The 21,768-nt window shown below is 32.6% G+C and overlaps 1 protein-coding gene across 1 annotated transcript in view; it reads right to left on the reverse strand.

The window, feature by feature from the left end:
* side-VII (sidestep VII transmembrane protein) overlaps positions 1-21,768 on the reverse strand; it is a 446,220-nt gene that overhangs the window by 243,543 nt on the left and 180,909 nt on the right. Inside the window, exon 4 of the mRNA XM_076412671.1 lies at positions 1,937-2,050. Within this exon, the coding sequence (XP_076268786.1) occupies positions 1,937-2,050 (114 nt within the window). The remainder of the gene's footprint in view (positions 1-1,936; positions 2,051-21,768) is intronic.

The raw sequence follows: 21,768 nt of genomic DNA on the forward strand, positions 1-21,768 counted from the left end.
ATTTAAGCACAATATCCGGAAAATATTAAAAGCTTCCGATTATTTTAATATGCAATCTTTCGGATAACAGTCAATTTCCATTTTTCTCAGATTAGTAATATTGATATTTGATAATGGCGCTTGTCTGTATGGATATTAAAAACAGTCACTGTCAATAAAGATAGGGATCAATTAACAAATTAGTTAGTTTAATGTATTAGCTGATTATTTTCTCATTTTGAGTTTTAAAAATTGAGTTCTCAAACACGCTAATAGATTAGTATGAATAAGTTAACGTTTTTTTTTAAGTATTTGAATTACATCATAATATTAAACAGAAAAATCCCCCTTTCTTTTTCTCTGTAAAATGGTTTATATAGATTTTTCTTTGATAATATACTTCTTGTTGTTTTTTTTTTCGAAATGCTTGAATAGTAAGAACCTTGTCATCGTTTATATCCTCTATGAAACCATTTATCTTGCTCCCCATTCACATCAAGTTTGTGCAAGGAGAGGTCTTGAAGACTCTACAGACAGCCAAAATTAGGAAATAGCATTCTTCATGTAGTTGACACTGCCGAACAACATGGCTTGAGAGTTAATGGAGAAAAGTCTTAATAACTGACGGATACCATATTAGAGGTACCAAAAGTAAAGTACTGGTTGAAACTTTGACAATGATGATGAAATGACGAAGTTTTCTGAACAAACATTTAAACTAATTACCGTGTTATACCCTATTAAACGTGAATAAACATTTTCTGAACTCAAACTGATAATGGCTGACAGAGATTGAAAATAATTCAATCCAAAACATGCTCTTGATATAGTTGTTATCAGTAGGAATAATGGCGAATTAAATTAAATCGGGTCGATATCGATATACAGGTATCACAAGTAAGATCAAGTCACGTGATCATTAACAACGTGGAATGGCCATATAAAGAAGAAACACGACGAAGTCAACATCAAGTCCAGCAAAACGTATTAGTTGCTTGGCCGAAACTCCAAGTTTTCAATTTACAATAAGCTTATTGTATATCAGCGGATACTGAGACCAGTGTGGTGTCATGCAATTAATCTGATGATCAGTGCCAGTCTCTCCAATATATCAGTGATTGAAAGCTTTTAAAGAAAAGTGCTGAAGTGCTGTATTGTGAATTCATTTTGGTTTGTATGCATTTGTCACCTTCATCGCTACCTAGAAGTAGATGATTACTTTCACTATCATTAGATATACCATGTTAACACGTAAGTATCTAAACTTAAGTGATTCAAGGGATGTTCAATATCATAGTTGTAGTTATTTAAAAATAGTAGTTAATTGTAAATTAGTACTAATAAATACATTAAAAATTAGAAATAAACAACTTTCATTAAAGTTAGTTCTACGTGTGATGGCGGATGAAGAATATTTTTGGGGTCCACTAAAATTGTATTCAAAATATTCTCCTTTATGTTTGCCAAGTTTTTTTTACGAACTATAGTATTTTTGGACCATTGTTATTTCCTCTTGTTGAAGAAGGAGCATGGAGACAATATCTAAAGGTACAGAGCATTCAACGTAGAGAGGAATGTTAACTTTTCTGTTAAATTGTACTAGGATTATGTAACCACTACCCACTTCACCACATAGCCAAGTTGATGATATTTAAATGATTCAAAATATTTTCTTAGCGCTAACTGAATCCGATTTATCTTTTTATAAATAATATGGTGTAGTAATGTTGAGCTTTTCACACTAAGTTAAGATACATATTAATCTAGTAACGCTGCGGCGTCAAAAACAGTAAGGGTTTAATCGAAATTTAACTAGTAGCATTGATCTATATCACATCTCTTCCATAAAATTCTTTCCTAGTATATCTATTTCAAATTTATATAATATACACATTTCATTAAAATGTTTCCTTAAGTAATCAATAATGGTAGATGGTGGCTGGTTATTTGTACTTACCCCCGGAGACGTCACAGCGCAACGTGAATGAGGATCCCTCAGGAAACGGTCCTACCACGGATGTCAGAGCTGTTCCCGATTCCTCGTTGGTGATTACTATTTTAGACGGCGGCACTGTAAGAAAGACGTCAATTAAATACGATTGTCAATAAAATAAAGCTTTACTTAATATTATCGACAAAACAACTTATCAATAAATATAATATTAATACGGATTCTGTTTGCACAACGAGAGGTAAAGGACAAGAAAACAAGATCTGAAGATGGCCGATGAAATTTGGCCGAAACGTCGCCAATGCATTATGGATTCTTCTAAGAACTAAACGAGTATGGAAGTCCGAAACACTACAATATGTAGCATCTGCGAAAGCATCAGCAGTAATATTCTAACTTCAAGACATAGATGATGGAGTTATATAGATGCTATTAAAATAGCCCGGCTTTTAATAACAAGTCAACAGTTTAGCATTTCAGCATTTTTATGGCACGATCAAATAAATGCAAGAAAATGGCAGGTTGGGGGTGATTATTGTAATTGCTTTAAAAAGTACTATACTATTATAGTATCAAATGTAATTATCAAGACAATTTTATGTTACTTAGGCAACAATACGATAATGCTCATTTGAACTGAGTTTTTTTGATTTACTGACTTTCTCGATATTTTTTCAAGCTTCTTGATGTCAATATTTCTTTCAATCTAGTTTAAACAAATATTAATTTTAGGATAAAGCTTGTTAATCATATAAAAAAAATAACGATGAATAAAACTATAAATTTATATAAAAAGTGTGCAGCAGTTAAATTGTAGACTATTCCAATCCTTTTTCTGCAAACAAATATAGTAACGCTAAATTTCAATCAAAATAAAACTGATCTATGCGATACAATAGAATCAGTCCGGCAATTATCTGATTTATTTTCTTTCTGAAATTTAGTATAGGAAGGAATATATGTTATATAATACGGGTCTGACTATCCGGTCATTTGTTTAAAAATATACCTCAATGATGAACGAGTGACACAGAGGGGTATGGCTTCTAATAGATAAGAACCCTCAGTGTCGTTTTCGATCGCCGTTCAACACGTCGCCTCTCCCTTCCCTTTGATTAAATGATATTTTAGAATAAACCAATAGTTTTTCAACACTTTAATCGAAATCGAATCAATTATCAAAAGAATACTAGTTGACGTTGGATTGCCAATCCTTTCGCAGTTACTCGAAGCTTTTCTTGGTGTATTTAAGTAGAATTAGGGCAGAAGTATCGCAGCGACAGCTCTACGGTTATCAAAGGTAGACTGAAGATCCTCAATGACCCATAGCCATAAACTATTTCAATTATTCGAAGCGCTTCTTGGTATACTGAAGTGGAGTTCGGACAAAGGTGTCGCTGCTCAAGCTGTAAGTTCAGATAAGGTGGATTGAAGGTGCTCAACGACCAATACGCCGTAAAGATATTGCAAGTAAGAAGTATTCTAGCTTTAAAAAACATCGATAATCATTGTATTTCCGGCATAGGTATCACAGTTTAACGTGTAAGGTCACCAAGGGCAAATTGCAGTAGCTCAGCTTCTTAGTGGTAAACTTTTGGCACTTGAAGTCACCAAAATTTGGAAAACCATTCTGTAGAGGTGCACCATGGAAATTTTCGAACGTAAACAGACGGACGAAGGTACAATCGATACTCAAAAACAACTTTTATAACAACTATGAGCTGTCCAAACCGAATACGACAACGTACATCCCTATGGCCGTTTTTTTAGGAAGGAGTTCTTGTGTACAATATGGGAAAAACTATCCGGCCATCTGTTTAAAAAGCTACCTGAAAGGTGAGCAACTGAGATAGAAGAGTCTGTTTACTAATAGATAAGAGCCCTAATTAGCTTTGTACCACCGTTCAAAAAGTCGCTTCATCATTCCGTTAACAAAATATTTAAATGTAATTTAATAGTTTTTGTTTTCTAAACCCTTTCACATTTTATAATTCATATTTCCGTTTTGATATAGTACGGTTGAAAAAATTGAAAAAAATATTCATAAGCACATATTTGAACGAATAGCCAATTACATTTCTTAAGTGGTGGCATTGTCACTTTTTAAATATCAAAATGTGACGAAAATTTATTTAGGTTCATTATGCAGTCTAAATCGACCTATATAACATTTACCCTGCGTATAAAAACACGTCCACCAGTGAATAGCAATCATTGTCAACTCCCCCAAGCAGAGGATGTTATATATCTTGGTATGCATTTAGATCGACGCCTAACCTGGAAGAAGTACATACTCGCTAAACGAAAACAACTTCGACTGAAATTTTATCAAATGTATTAGCTCATCGGGCGCAAATCCAATTTATCATTAGATAACAAGGTGTTGCTGTATGAGTCTATACTCAAGCCTATTTGGTCATATGGAATCCAACTATGGGGTACCGCCAGCAAATCTAATTTATCCATCATTCAACGGTTCCCAAATAAAGGGTTGCGTGATATTGTTGATGCTCCGTACTATGTCTCAAATGAAGTGATACAAAGCGATATTCCTCTAGAACCCATAACGAGTGTAATTCAACATGCTTGTGTGAAGTACTTCGAAAGAGTTTCAGTGCATCCCAATACACTCGCTAATCAGCTAAATATGCGACATGATAGTGAAGTGCATAGACTAAAACGTTAAACACCATCTCATCTGAATTTTTGACATATGTAGACTTAATGAAGTGATTTTCTACATGCCTTGTATATATATAAATGTTTATAATATAAACATAAATACTTATTTCCTATTGGGCAGATGGTGGAACCACTAATAGTATTTAAAAAAATTATGCCGTTCAGATTTTATAAATCCTAATTAAAAATTAGCTATGAAGTTAATTTTGTACTGCCATATTTTGATCCAAATCTATTTAAAATAAATTGATGTTTACACAATGGCGCTCCAAATAATTTTCTCTGTTCTTTCAAAATTAACTCAATAGGGAATTTATACATTTACGTCATATATCCCGAGTTCATTCGACTGAAATAGTAATTACTATTTTCATTGGAAAATTTTTTGTAAGTATTATCGATTGGATCGACTGTTCTATAGTTCCTAATACTAACTATAAGTAACTATTTAAATTATGTTATAAACAAAATAAATTGTGGCGAATTAAAAAGAAAAACCTAAAAATTAAAACACATTTTCGCTATATTATTAAGTTATACATTTAGGAAAAGAGCAATAATCGAGCTAAATATATCTCTCGGTTCAGATGTACGTATTTTAAGCCTCAACATATCCGAAATTTAAATACGTATATAGAGTACGGCTGCTATATAATTTAATTTCACATTAATTTTTATTCTTATGCGTGTTATAAAATACTGTAATATCCGATTTATTTTATAGTGCGAGGTGACAAAATGTTACAGCAATACCATAGATGTAAATATATTTTTATGCACACTGTAAATTAACTTTGGGACTTTCCTCTGTTGATTTCAGAGTATTAAGGGGTAGGAGATAAAGCATTTTCTTCAAGTAAATTTATTCATACTAATAATTACGAGATAGGGATTCCACCTTACGCTTTTAAGGTCATAATATTTATTTTGTAATATATATTGAGCTTTTCTTGGTATACTTGACTGTATCCACACTTCCTCTTATTTTCTTCTAACAAATTCGAATATTATTTATATGATTAGTAGTAGAGCATCTCCAGAAGTAACAAAGTATGCTTTCTCTTGTTAGATTCACATAATATTCAGACTGAGACTTAAGGGTTTAGGAGTTTAGAGTGCAGCCTTTGTAACTTTTTCAAGATAGACTTTGGTGCAATGTTTTTTTCGCCAATTCTCGTTCGTTTTCCTCGAATAAATCTTGTTTAATTTGGATTGATGCCGTAGTTGTTCAGGTCCTTGCACTAGAATACGATGTCTTCAATTGTGAACAGATAATTTCCTTCCAGATAAAAAGCTGCCCTGAAAATTATAAAATAAATGTCCCGAAAATTTATTCGCAGCACATATTGTACATAGACAGACATACATTTTCATTTTTATACGTGATAAAAAAGTAAATACTATTGCATTTGCATTTAAAACATTTGGAAAGTTCATTCGACTGAAATAGTAATTACTATTTTCATTGGAAAATTTTTTGTAAGTATTATCGATTGGATCGACTGTTCTATAGTTCCTAATACTAACTATAAGTAACTATTTAAACTCTGTGATAAACAAAATAAATTGTGGCAAATTAAAAAGAAAAACCTAAAAGTTTAAACACATTTTCGTTATATTATTAAGTTATACATTTAGGAAAAGAGCAATAATCGAGCTAAATATATCTCTCGGTTCAGATGTACGTATTTTAAGCCCCAACATATCCGAAATTTAAGCACGTATATAGAGTACGGCTGCTATATAATTTAATTTGGTTGAAAGCCCAGTTAAAACAATTTATCCTGACCATTTCCTTAAAGCACAGAGTGAAGTGATGAAGGTTTTAAATGACCGCACGACCATTAAATCTCACCATACCCTCACCGAAACCGCCAGAAATCGAGTTATTATTAGGACCCACCCATTCCGCACGTTGGAATTTGCATTCTGGTACATGACGTACTACGGTTATGTTTGTAAGATGGCGGGGCCCGTGTTGTTGCGCTTCAGTTCGTGATTGATTGTCTATGGAGCTGGATAATAAATCGTTCTATAGACGTAGATATGCATACTATTTGAAACTATTGAATACGTTTATATGAAATTGTAAAACTTATAGTCGGACAATTGTAGAGTGCTTACAATATTTATTTTATAAATCAGTAAAACATTAATAATTGTACTTGAATAAAAACTTCTTATTTGAAATTACTGACTTGGGTAATTGATAGTACTAAAAAAATATTAACATCCACGAATATTTAGCTGAATTATACGAGTAAGTAAATAAAGAATAAGAGGACATGAATATATCTTCAACTAAAAACTTCATGACATAAGAGTCTAATTCTGGAGAACTATGACATGGTTGCAGCGTTGCCAGTCCCAGCAAGTTATACGTACACTTGCAGAATATACTATGCATGGAATAAATTAGCTTGAATTTACATTATTATGTTTGTATGTAGAATTCATTATGGTTAACATAAAATCTTCTTCCTCTAAAGTAGGTGTCCAGATACTAGGGTAGGAGTAAATTTATATGAAATTGTAAAACTCATAGTCGGACAATTGTAGAATGCTTACAATATTTATTTTATAAAGCAGTAAAACATTAATAATTGTACTTGAATAAAAACTTGTTATATTAAATTACTGACTTGTGTAATTGATAGTAATATAAAAATATTAACATCCACGAATATTTAGATGAATTATACGAGTAAGTAAATAAAGAATAAGGGGACATGAATATATCTTCAACTAAAAACTTCATGACATAAGAGTCTAATTCTGGAGAGCTATGACATGATTGCAACGTTGCCAGTCCCAGCAAGTTATACGTACACTTGCAGAATATACTATACATAGAATAAATTAGCTTGAATTCGCAGTATTATGTTTGTATGTAGAATTAATTATGGTTAACATAAAATCTTCTTCCTCTAAAGTAGGTGTCCAGATACTAGGGTAGGGGTACGTTTATATGAAATTGTAAAACTTATAGTCGGACAATTGTAGAGTGCTTACAATATTTATTTTATAAAGCAATAAAACATTAATAATTCTACTTGATAAAAACTTCTTATTTCAAATTACTGACTTGGATAATTGATAGTAGTATAAAAATATTAACATCTACGAATATTTAGCTAAATTATACGAGTAAGTAAATAAAGAATAAGAGGACATGAACATATCTTCAACTAAAAACTTCATGACATAAGAGTCTAATTCTGCAGAGCTATGACATGATTGCAACGTTGCCAGTCCCAGCAAGTTATATGTACACTTGCAGAATATACTATACATGGAATAAATTAGCTTGAATTCACAGTATTATGTTTGTATGTAGAATTAATTATGGTTAACATAAAATCTTCTTCCTCTAAAGTAGGTGTCCAGATACTAGGGTAGGGGTACGTTTATATGAAATTGTAAAACTTATAGTCGGACAATTGTAGAGTGCTTACAATATTTATTTTATAAAGCAATAAAACATTAATAATTCTACTTGATAAAAACTTCTTATTTCAAATTACTGACTTGGATAATTGATAGTAGTATAAAAATATTAACATCTACGAATATTTAGCTAAATTATACGAGTAAGTAAATAAAGAATAAGAGGACATGAACATATCTTCAACTAAAAACTTCATGACATAAGAGTCTAATTCTGCAGAGCTATGACATGATTGCAACGTTGCCAGTCCCAGCAAGTTATATGTACACTTGCAGAATATACTATACATGGAATAAATTAGCTTGAATTCACAGTATTATGTTTGTATGTAGAATTAATTATGGTTAACATAAAATCTTCTTCCTCTAAAGTAGGTGTCCAGATACTAGGGTAGGGGTACGTTTATATGAAATTGTAAAACTTATAGTCGGACAATTGTAGAGTGCTTACAATATTTATTTTATAAAGCAATAAAACATTAATAATTCTACTTGATAAAAACTTCTTATTTCAAATTACTGACTTGGATAATTGATAGTAGTATAAAAATATTAACATCTACGAATATTTAGCTAAATTATACGAGTAAGTAAATAAAGAATAAGAGGACATGAACATATCTTCAACTAAAAACTTCATGACATAAGAGTCTAATTCTGCAGAGCTATGACATGATTGCAACGTTGCCAGTCCCAGCAAGTTATACGTACACTTGCAGAATATACTATGCATGGAATAAATTAGCTTGAATTCACAGTATTATGTTTGTATGTAGAATTAATTATGGTTAACATAAAATCTTCTTCCTCTAAAGTAGGTGTCCAGATACTAGGGTAGGAGTACGTTTATATGAAATTGTAAAACCCATAGTCGGACAATTGTAGAGTGCTTCCAAAATTTATTTTACAAAGCAGTAAAACATTAATAATTGTACTTGAATAAAAACTTCTTATTTCATATTGCTGACTTGGGTAATTGATAGTAGTATAAAAATATTAACATCTACGAATATTTAGCTAAATTATACGAGTAAGTAAATAAAGAATAAGAGGACATGAACATATCTTCAACTAAAAACTTCATGACATAAGAGTCTAATTCTGGAGAACTATGACATGTTTGTTTTGTTGTTGATTTTGTTATATGTTTTTAAAAATTGTATTGTTTTAAAAGTAGTCTCTGGAAGTTCATTTAAACCCCTTCGCGGGTTGTCTTTTCACCACTTAAATCCTATATTATCCAACAATGTATGAATAGATGTTCTACGTCTCTCAAATAGCTGTATATCTTAATGATATTTGGAGAACTTTCGAATATAAAAGTAATTCTACTTCGTTTAAAATTAAATTATAAATTGCATGTTAATAGTATTCAGTATTTGTTTTTCTTTTCTTTTTTATTGTTAGTATATGAAGGAATATGCACATCTCCCGTCTCGCTTGTACTATCCTTAGAAAATATAAGTACATATAAAATTAACTGCCCTAAACAATTATCTCCGTCCTTTCTTCTCTCACAATTTATACAGGAAACACAGTTCTCATAATTTTCTCTCGCTAGTTTTTGACTATCGACTGTCTCGTCTGTTTTGGGACTATCAACTGTTTTCAGTCGATAGTTTCCAACGCTAGAAAATATATTTTAAATTACTAGACTACTTTACTATTTTAACAAATTCTGTTAAGGTGCTCCAAAACTTATGTCGTTCTTGATCACTATTTTGGTTTTTTTTCTGAAAATTTTTAAAATAATTGTGTGAAGTGTTCTTCTGATCAAAACTAGCTTTTACTTAGAAAATAATTTTCTAACAATAATCGACAGTTAACTAAGAAAAACCATTAAATTAAGGAAACAATTCGATGATATTGCGTTGCATAGAAAATTGCAAAATCATTGAAAATCCTGAAGGACGTGTAATAAGAGAGAAAGAGAGCGAAAGAGGCGAAAAACAAGCTATTGGACCATTAATAACGAGAGTGGCCTATCCTCCATTCAAGTTCAATTAATATTTCACATTTCACGCTGCGATATCGAGCAATGGCGCGAAATTATTTTAAAATCACTCGAACGATTAGCCGGCTGCCGTCGCGAATTTATATTTTCCGCCCCATTTAACTTTATATATATAGTTGGTGAAGCTGAAAAACGACCTGTTTTGGGACGAAACTTTAAAATGGGATCGGCGAAAAGTTTAAACAGATTTAGCCCCCGACGAGGAGTTGAACTTCTCGCTGCGAGGCCTTAGACGAGATAAATGCGATGGCGTTTGTTACAGTATCCACGTCGAAAGTGGGACATTTTATTAATCCAACATTTTCATTGAATGTATATATATATATATATATATATATATATATATATATATATATATATATATATATATATATACAGTCCAATAAAACAGTGAATTCACGTCATCTGAAATAATGATGTGAAGACCTTGCGATGTTGCTGCATCAACTCTGAGTTTGTTTGTTTGTATTTCAGAACGTGGAGAAGAAGTGCCGCTACCATTTTGATTGCCTATAACTATGCTCAAAGAAAAGATAAGCAGGTTTGGTATTCATAAAAATTTACTTGGTCTTTACGTTTTTTTCGTTATGATTGAAAAGTTATATCGGCTTACAACAGTGAACTCACGTCATCTGAATTAATGATGTGAAAACCTTGCAATATTGCTGCATCAACTCTGAGTTTGTTTGTTTGTATTTCAGAACGTGGAGAAGAAGTGCCGCTACCATTTTGATTGCCTATAACTATGCTCAAAGAAAAGATAAGCAGGTTTGGTATTCATAAAAATTTATTTGGTCTTTACGTTTTTTTCGTTATGATTGAAAAGTTATATCGGCTTACAACAGTGAACTCACGTCATCTGAATTAATGATGTGAAAACCTTGCAATATTACTGCATCAACTCTGAGTTTGTTTGTTTGTATTTCAGAATGTGGAGAAGAAGTGCCGCTACCATTTTGATTGCCTATAACTATGCTCAAAGAAAAGATAAGCAGGTTTGGTATTCATAAAAATTTATTTGGTCTTTACGTTTTTTTCGTTATGATTGAAAAGTTATATCGGCTTACAACAGTGAACTCACGTCATCTGAATTAATGATGTGAAAACCTTGCAATGTTGCTGTATCAACTCTGAGTTTGTTTGTGTACGTGGAGAAGACGTTCCTTAGACGAGATAAATGCGATGGCGTTTGTTACAGTATCCACGTCGAAAGTGGGACATTTTATTAATCCAACATTTTCATTGAATGTATAAATATATATATATATATATATATATATATATATATATATATATATATATATATATATATATATATATATATATATATACCGTCCAATAAAACAGTGAACTCACGTCATCTGAATTAATGATGTGAAAACCTTGCAATGTTGCCGCATCAACTCTGAGTTTGTTTGTTGGTATTTCAGAACGTGGGGATGAAGTGCCGCTACGATTTTGATTGCCTATAGCTATGCTCAAAGAAAAGATAAGCAGGTTTGGTATTCATAAAAATTTATTTAGTCTTTACGTTTTTTTTCGTTATGATTGAAAAGTTATATCGGCTATAAGGTGATTCGCTATGCAACTTTCGACTCTTTTTAAGGTATTTTTCTTGACATCCTGCAACATCTGAGGCTAAATTTCTTTAATTTCCTAACGAATATTCTCTTTAAGATGTTGAACCGTTTGGATTTTATTCAAATAAACTTTTGGTTTTAAAAATCCCCATAAGGAAAAAATCTGGTGCTGTTAAATCCGGAGATCTAGCTGGCTATTCTTAATCGCCACTTCGAGAACTTAGCCAAGCCATATATAACCATATATAATATAAACATAACAAATACTTGTTGCCCTCTGGGAAGATTGTCGACCTACTAAGAGTAATTAAAAAAAACTTAACTTATATATAATTAACTGTATAATGCTCCCTTTATATTTGCCATTCTTATAACATCTCCTCGTTGACACGCAACGTTGTCAACTTGCATCCCGGTCGAAGAGAGACAAAAGAAAAACGCGATCAAACATTCATAAGGTAACGGAACATGTAATGGAAGAGGAGAATTGGACTCGAGGAGGAAACAATGCGACGCTTTGCGTGTTGAAAATGGAGGAAAACATAACAAGCGCCATTAAAACGGAAGCGAAAACGGACGAAAACTGGCTCAATTACGACGCGATCACGTCAAGATGGGTATCGTATCAAACGGCTCCAAGTCGAAATAATTGCGATGCTGTAGGTGATGCCTTCTCACGTACACGCAGTTTGTGGCGTGTCTTCGTTGGTCCGACGGAATATTAGAGAGAAGCACAGCAGAAGGCACACGGTCTCAGTATATTATATATTTTCACCAAATATTACGAGTAAATAATATATAGTCTATTCAAAATAACAGTCAACTCACGTTATCAAAATGGTTAACGTATTGTTCTGGTTAAAAATAGACACAATGTTGTCTGATACATTCGAACATGCAACCGAATCAGCCTTCAAAAGTCGTCCGGTAGTCAAACCTCTGCGAAATTGTTCAAAATATTAATTGTAATAAAAACAGGTTATAAAAGGGCAAACGGCTTTGTATGAAAATGTTGAAGCCAGACTGAACTTATTGCGTCTCTAATCAGCTACTTCGAACAACTTCTTGTCAGTAAATTTCGTTAGAGAAATAAGCATTTTTGCTGCTAAATATTAAATTACTGCGATTTTTATTAAAATATTTTTAGCGTATAACAACTGCACTGAATATTAGTAAAGGCACAGTCACTGGAATATTTCAAAGAACTAAAAATATAATCTTGGATTCACAGAAACGAAACCGTGCTCATACGAGGCGAGCGAAACCCCAAATCTGCTCGATATTCGATTTATCAGAGATCAAATATATGGAATGTATAAAAACATTGAATAGTCTTCTCAATATAAACATAATTTAAAAGAATTATTTCAGAGCAATCTGTTAGTCAGGAAAGTATCCATAGAAAGCTTAGAGATATGCAGCTCTTGTGGGATGCAGAACATCCCTTCATATACCGTTGAATAATAAAGGATTTAAATGGGGTAAAGATAACCCAAGAAGAGGTCTAATGGAACTTCCAAACTTTGCTGTTCAAAGAATATAATTCTTAAAACCTTATAATAATATCAAGGAAGACTTAATGCAACCAATACAATCCATTGGATTGTAATGGTCCCTCATGGCATGGTGATAACAAAATTTGATGGAAAATGGTAAGCGTTGAAATTAAGATTGATTGAGAATTGATGGATGCGTATACAAATGATAGAGAGATTGGAAATTAGAAATTAACAGCTAAGTTACGCGCTTGAATAAAATTCTCTGAATATGGGATTTTGGCCCATTTGGAAAGAACTAAAGCCGTATATATAACTAATATACGATAATTGTAGGAATTCTTATTCCATGTTTTGAAAGATTGATGTGCGTTTGTACATGTAATTGTTCAGAATATACATAGCATTTAAAATATATGAGGAGAGAAGGAGTATGGCCTCTTTTGCATATATGACAAATGTATTAGAGAGAATACAGTGATTTTATCTAGCTTTATCAAGAAAGATGTCTACAGCTACTAACAGAAGACACTAAGGAAAAATACAGTGATTTCAAAATGACTTGAAGGAAACAAGACCTAAATATAATAGATAAATGGTCTCTAATGATGGTAAAATATATTACATACATACACACATACATACACAATTGTTAATTATAATAACATTGAGCTTAAAACTCTTATATATTGTTGGATATATAAATAATTGGGTGGATTCGCCTACATCTGACGTCCTCTGACGATGTATATATGATTGCATAAGCAGATATTAAGCTGTTTCCTGTAAATTGTAATGAGCGCTACGGCGCATGCTCATACTAATGCCATCTGGACAGGATGAAGATCCTGCCATCTTGATTCATTCTGTGTTGGGGCTTTGACCGAGGTGTTTGTCGAAATAAATAGAGAGTGACTTAGTTGAATGCAGTGTTTTAATTGCCCAAACACCTTCACCAAATCGATTCTACACAATCGGTTCTAACAATATACTATATATTATAATTATAGGTCGTGTTTTGAAAGAGTACAATGTAAATTAAAAATAAAACAACCTTAACTTACAAACTATTACAGCTGTATTTGTAATGTGTCATCTCTATGCTGTATTAATCAAAATAAACTATATTTGATAACTTAATTTTTAAACCATTACTTTATTTACATTGGAGTGGTGTTATACAATAAAGTCAATATAAACTACAAATCAAAATCACTGCGATATTTTACCATCATAAAGTCAAATGACATGAGTTTTGTTTTATTGGATAGACTCTTGTTTTTTCATTTATAAATTGTTCCTAAACGTTTCCGACTGATTTAAAAAATGTGCTAAAATATAAAAGTACAAATTATTTTACATACTGTGTAAAATTGTGATAATAAACGTCATTAGTAATTAATATAATTAAACGATATTTTACAAAATATAATTCGTGAATTTTATAACGCCTGTGTTAGTTCAAAATACTTTAAAATGTTTTTATTGTTTTATTATTTAAATTGTTGTTTTTCTGTATGTTTTATTAGTGTAGTATATTCGTATATTTTTTATTAAAAGTGGATTATTTATTATTAATTTAAAATTATTATCATTTCTTTGATATAAATTCAGGTTACTATTTCAGCGTGATTTTGTTAAAGTGGCTTTCCTCGATTTCCTTCTACGGAAATGATAAATCTTAATGTATTCTAAGTAACAATAAATGTATGGCTAAATACACAAGTATGTCTTGGAAGTTTCATGTGTATAGTATAGAAGTTTAATTAATATATATAAAATACACAAAAGATGTTTTCGTTTAGTTTAACGAACTCTTATCAACAAGCAACAATACTTAACCAGAATATAGCTTAACAGGTCAATTGAAAAGTCTCCGGTCCACCATAGTAAATCATGTTTTTTTGGAAAAATTGGTTTTGTTTACTCAACATAATGCCCTTCATCGGTGATATACTGATTATAGCGACCCTCAAACTTTATACAATTTTTGAAGTATGATTGGTCCTTTGCTTCAAAATAGGCCTCAGATTCGGCGATCACCTCTTCATTCGAAGAATATTTCTTCCCAGCGAGCATACTTTTGAGATCTGAGACTAGGAAATAGTCGCTGGGGCCCGATCTGGAGAATTTGGTGGATGAGAAAGCATTTCGAAGCCCAATTCATGGATGTTTGTCATCGTTTCCACGCACTGCATTGTCTTGGTGAAGCAGCACTTTTTTTCTTCAAATGCAGTCGTTTTCGATTATTTCGTCCTTCAAACGGTCCAATAACGCTATGTGATAGTCACTGTTGATGGTCTTTCCTTTTTCAAGGTAGTTAATGAAAATTATTCCATGCGCATCCCAAAATACAGACGCCATAATCTTGCCAGTCGACTGCTGCATCTTCCCACCCTTTGGAGCGGGTTCATCGTGTGCAGTCCACTCGGATGACTGTCGATTGGAATTCGGAGTGAAATGATTGAGACTGTCACCCATCGACGCAAAAAGTCGGGTTTATTACACTTGATCATCTTCAGATACTGCTCCGAAACATCAACTCGTCATTGTGTTTTGTTAAAAGTGAGCTCGCGCGGCACCACATCCACGCCACATGAATATGAGAAATCTCATCACAGAAATTTCTCATACTCAAATATTCGTCAATGATATGATCTACAAGTTCAGTTGATATCTTTAAAGTATCTGCTACTTCATTCAATTTCAATTTACGGCCTTTCAAAGTAATTTTGTGGATTTCTTAAATATTTTCGTCGATAACAACCTCTTTTGGGAGTCCACTGCGTTCACCGTCTTCGGTGCTCATTTCACCACGTCTAAACCTAGCATATCAATCCTTGATGGTTGATTTTCCTAGGGTTGTGTCCAAAAACACAAACTCAAACTCGCATCAAGCCATGTTTTTGCTTGAACTGTATTTTTCCCTTATAGCAATATTTTATCAAGACGCGAAATTCCTTTTTACCTATTTTTTCACAATAAAGAAGTTGCTTCACTCAAAATGCTATAATTCGCAAACTAATGATCTGAAAGATTTCATATTTATACACGAATCTTTTAAGGGCTATTGCTAATTGAAAAAAATATGGATTTAATTCTAGTAGCGCCATCTATGTGTTAGGCCGGGGACTTTTCAATTGACCTGTTATTTGGCATGATTTTATCCAGAGAGATGAATCAATTGCAAATAAATTGGTGCACCTAGCGGATTCCACCATATCGCATTTCCAAGATGGCTCCCCTGGTGTAACCCATAACATTTATTATCTTGCTTCTTTTTTTAGCAATTTATTGTCCTCTAACTTTTTTTTGGTAGTTCCATCATCCAGGTAACCCAAAATTGCTAAATAGAAAACCATTATTTTATGTAGGGAATGTTAAAACCGTCGATTGTAACAGTTAAAATTTGTTTATGTTGAACAGAACCCAAATATAATTTAATTTATCAGACCATAAGTTGATGATGATTGTTTCTCTAATTCCCATGACAATTTAATCGATTTTACATCGAGTTTGATAAGGGTTGTCGTTAAAATGCAATTTGCTGTCGATTTATTTATATTAAACCGTTCACTCTGTCCATCGATTAATGTTGCCCTTTTTGAGTAGCAACAAAATTAATGATTCTAGATGGGCGTTTGTCTTTTCGACTCGATTTCTGTCCCGATATTTCTGTTAGTGACGGATAAATGTAAATGGCAACGATTTCGTTGAAAGAAATCCTATTTAGTTGGATTAATTCTCGAATAAAATGTTCGTGTAACAGATGCATTTTGATGCATAATGAATTCGTTTTAAACAACTCGCTATATTATGTATATATGTATATAAATAAATCCTGTAGGAATGTTCGTCGGGTCGGTCAGTCGGTCGAAATGTGTGGCTGCCACTGCAATTATTTGTCAGAACACTCACTACTATTTTTGGAAGGAATTTGCACGAGAACTGAAAACACTAGTTGAAGAAATACTGTTTATTTTTAATACTAAATTATACATGTGGTCGACGGGAGAACTGACAGGATATTAGGTTAGGTAGAGGAAGTACGGTAGCGCTGTGGAAGTGGTACTATTACAATGGGATGGAGAAAAGAAAAGAGAACGAGATGTCGTCGTGATGGTCTTTTATCGCCTGGAACTGCATGGTAGCAATCCACAGGCGTTGACAACCTTTGTACTTGCTGGTGGTCAATTCGTGGTAGTCTAAAGGGTCGTGGCGGTCGCCACAATCCTAACAATGTATAAAAGTATTTCATGTTTTGACATTGTAGCTGAAAAGTCATGAAATTTTCATAAAACTTACTTCACCAAACTGAATAAGATACCAGTAATATGCCTTTGTATATTTGCATTCACATTGGTGAGGTTGTTGAAAAGGTAGAGTAAATGGGAATAAACAGAATGTTTAGAAGATCATAGAGTTATTCTGGGAATCTATAGAGCTCTTCAATGAAGACGCTGACAGACAAGAAAAGGTATTTAAATATAACAAGTACCAGTATATACAGAAATTATAAATATATCTAATACTTCATTGCCACCTCCATAAAAAAACCCATTATATCTAAAATATTGAGCAGTACAACTCTTAAATTATGATAAAAGGAGCCATCAAACAAAATCTTATATGGATTCCGAAATAATGTAAGAATAATTCAGATGTTGTCATGGTATTTAAAACGAATGTATTTATATAAATTCCGTTTCGAAATTTTTTAAATTTTCGTTACTGTTACATTTTTTTTCAAGCTTTATTTTAAATTATCGGTATGATGTGTTTGATTTAATGTATTGTCCATCCATAGTCGCTACTTTTTCCCATCTTTCAGAAAATTTACATACTCCATCTCGAAAGAATTTTTAGTATATTGGTATCTTGTAATCAGTGCTACTCAGACAGATGACAAACGGTATGTCGGAAAAGTGATAATTAGACGGAGCAAGGTCTGGAGAATACGGCGTAGCACTTCTAATTTTAATGTTTCCAAGTGTGATTTGGAGTCGAGCATATGATCGAGAGCTTTCATGCCGAATAATAACTTTGTTTTGTTTTTGCTCTTATTCTGGCTGTTCTTCGCGCAGTAATCCAGTACAGCAACAATTCTAATTGATAGTAAAACCCATGGATGGTTTCATTAAACTTCAGCAGCTTATAGTATATCACACCAAGCTGATCCCACCAAATAGAGACCGTTAGTTTGGAGCTATAGACATGCGGCTTTTATCACCAGTAATAGTACGATGGAAAATATAATTCCGATTTTACCGTCGAAGTAGCATTTCACACGTGACCAATGACCTTTCAATATCTCTTAACTTTCCATTCGTCATTTCCGTGTTCTTTTTGTTAAATAGTTTGTCCCAACATTTCTGCATATTCTTTACAGATCATCATCGATTAATGCCTTAAAATTTTTGTCTTCTATTTTATTTGACTGTCCAGAACCCTCTTTGTCTTCCATGCCACAACGACTACTTTTAAAACATCGAAACCACTATCCATATGTTGGAATTGAAGGAGCATGGTTGCTATAAGCTGCAGGCAGAACTTCAGCTGCCATTTTCTTCAAATTGAAGAAAAAAGTATAACTTCCTGCAAATGCGATTGCGGTACAAATTCCGATATTTTCAACGCAATATTTGTTCACGCTTGGAGGAAATAACACATACTGACCTGCCAGTGAGATTTCAACATCAAGTTGATTACAAGATAAGCGATGCTATTTTATATACAGTAATACCATCTGATGTAAATCCGATAAAATTAATTTCTATACCTAAAGTAAAAATGGCCTTCTGGGATTTATATTTTCAAAATTTGTTATATTATGCCTGTGATGACTATTTACTATATGAAGATGGTGCTGTAGATTTTAGATACTAGCTTGATGCAAACTTTTTGCGACTTCTTGATGAAATACGATGAATATGCTTTGTCAGGAATATTTTCCTTATGTTACTGGGCATATCTGACAAAAGGGAGTACATTATGGCAGTACCAAAGAATAATGATTTTTCAGATCTTGAAATATATCAATATTGCTACTTGTAAAACATAAACAGGAAAAAAGTAACACGGAGGAACCAACGTTCCACAGTTGGTAGATTTAATTGTATTGGTACCCTGTCAAGTCTATTGTTTTAGGTCCACAATAAACTTTTACCAATAAATTCGAAAAAAAACCAAAATATTGACATGAGTAAAGTAATTCTTTAATTGATAATAAATGATTAAATGTATTCGAACTATTTAAAAGCTTATAAATTATAATATTTGATAACTACGGAGTATTATCTACATGTTGTATTATTTAAACCCCTTAATATACAGATTTTACGTTTTATATGGGTATTAATTTTGCAATTTGCATTTTTACCATGTTTTTCTGTAGCTGGAATTAGAATTCTAAATGCTTATTTGCATTTATATAGTTCTTTATGGTTTTTAATATGCTTTTATGTTCTTAATTTCGTTACACCGTCTAGAATTTTTTTAATAATCTTTTTATATATACACTATTTACAGTAATACATATTTACATAGATATTGCTAAATGTATTTTTATATTTTAAGAGCCTGTTTAAAGTAAATATTAAAATAATTTATAGTTCTATAATCTTATTTTTAATCTGGTTTGGACCCAGGGTTTAACGTGGGCTCCGAACTACGGTCCTCGGCATTAAACGTACATACCAGCGAGTGACTAACTTAGAAATCATCTCAAAAGACATTCGGTCTTACTCAGCCTGGTTACTGGCGTGACTGGGGTTATTTTCCTTGTCGGACTTGTCTGCACTCTTGCCTAAGGACACTCATATGTTAAGTACACACTAATATAAATTTACGGCCATGCCCCAGCAGCATTCCAACCTGCGACTATCGCAACAGTAGGAGGACCGTCCTGTCACCTTTACCACTGCGCCAACCAGGCCGCCTGTAACTGCATTTATATCGTTAACTAAAACGTATCTAAAAATATAGTAGGTAGATATTTTGGAATGGGTAATAGTGACACCAATTGAACATTAAACAAATAAATCCAGTGGCAGTGCAGCATATATATTATTTTATATTTATCTTTTTATTTGTATCTTATTTATCTTTTTACTGCTCAGGTGCAGAAACTAACAAGGAATTTAGCGTGATGATCCATTCCAATCAAGATAATAACAGTCTCTGAATTACGAAATATTAACTTTAATCAAAAGAGAAAAATGTGAACAACTAATAACATTGATACCGGTACCATGTGTTCTTCCATCAACATAGTTCCATAGTTTGCATCATATGCAAGGATATATTCAAGACGATTGTATTGACAAAAGTTAAAATCCTTGATAAACTTATGAAAAGCAGGAAACGAGGATGACCTTTGGTCGGGGTCTGCTAGTATATATAAATGTACATAATCGTATGATACATAACGAAAAAAACATAATTGCAACAATTTAATTACAAAATAACTGATATTGCAACCGCCCAATACGCGGATGACACAGCTTTCTTCACCAATTCTCGTTCTGCAGATGACACTCAGAGAAATCTTTAAATTCAATTAAATGCGACGGTCCATTGATTAAATTTCTGGTGGTTGCTAATCGACCATCAAAAAATCCAGGCCATAATCTATCACAATCATAGAGACATCCATGCCATGCCCTATGTCACCTTTGACCGTAGATTCCTATGGCTAGCGCAGGTAAATAAAGGAATCTCCAAAGGCTACGGTGTTGCTACAGTGCTTAGCCCATTCATCTGTAGAAAAAGTAAATTGTCTCCGATTATTAAAGTTTTGCTTTAAAAATTGTTAATCAGGTCCGTCATGTTGTATGGATGTATCACTTGGTATCGGTTTGTTAGGCCGGAACTAGTCGAAAAGATTCATGTAATGCGAAATAAACTTCTCAGGCTACTCTGAACGCGCCATGGTTTGTCAAAAATACACAAATGCATCGGGAAATTGACACACAAAAATTCCATGCAACTTCAGCTCTTTCCAAACATTTCCACATCAGATGCCTCTCAGAGACGTTCCCAATTTGGTAACCCCGAAGACTAATCCCCCAAAAGCGGTTCTACAAGCTTCCTAAGGTTCTCATATCACAAACAAAGCGCCTTCACGAGAAATCCTCCTTTATAAATTGAGTTAACATCAGCAAGGAAACATTTGCAGGCCAACAAAAGAAAAAAAAAGAGATACAGTATTGTAGAGAGATTTTTGATAAGAAAATATTAAATATAATATATTACTAAATATTTACAACTAAGAAGAACATCAGAATTAGACAGAATTAAGAAGAAAGAATTGATACGAAAATGTATTGTACGCAGTGGACGCCCAAAAGAGGAATTATGTTGAATAAAAAAACTAATTTTGTCAAAAAAATCCATCGTCAAATCCAATCAAGTCCATCGTTTCAATCTAGTTCATAATTCTCTTCGCCATAACGTACTGATTAATATATTTAAATGTATATATGCTTTTATTATTAATTCAAATAAAAATTCTGGCCTTTGGGTATTAATTTACTCAAAGAAGAGAGAAAACAATCTATACTTTATTTACAACGTTGATCTCTCCTACAGCTGTAATCTGATGAGAATGTCCACTCTCCG

This window comes from Rhynchophorus ferrugineus, unplaced genomic scaffold (assembly GCF_030347505.1).
Source record: "Rhynchophorus ferrugineus isolate W39M unplaced genomic scaffold, kcgeb_rfMv2 rfM8, whole genome shotgun sequence".
In the NCBI taxonomy this organism is placed as follows: domain Eukaryota; kingdom Metazoa; phylum Arthropoda; class Insecta; order Coleoptera; family Curculionidae; genus Rhynchophorus; species Rhynchophorus ferrugineus.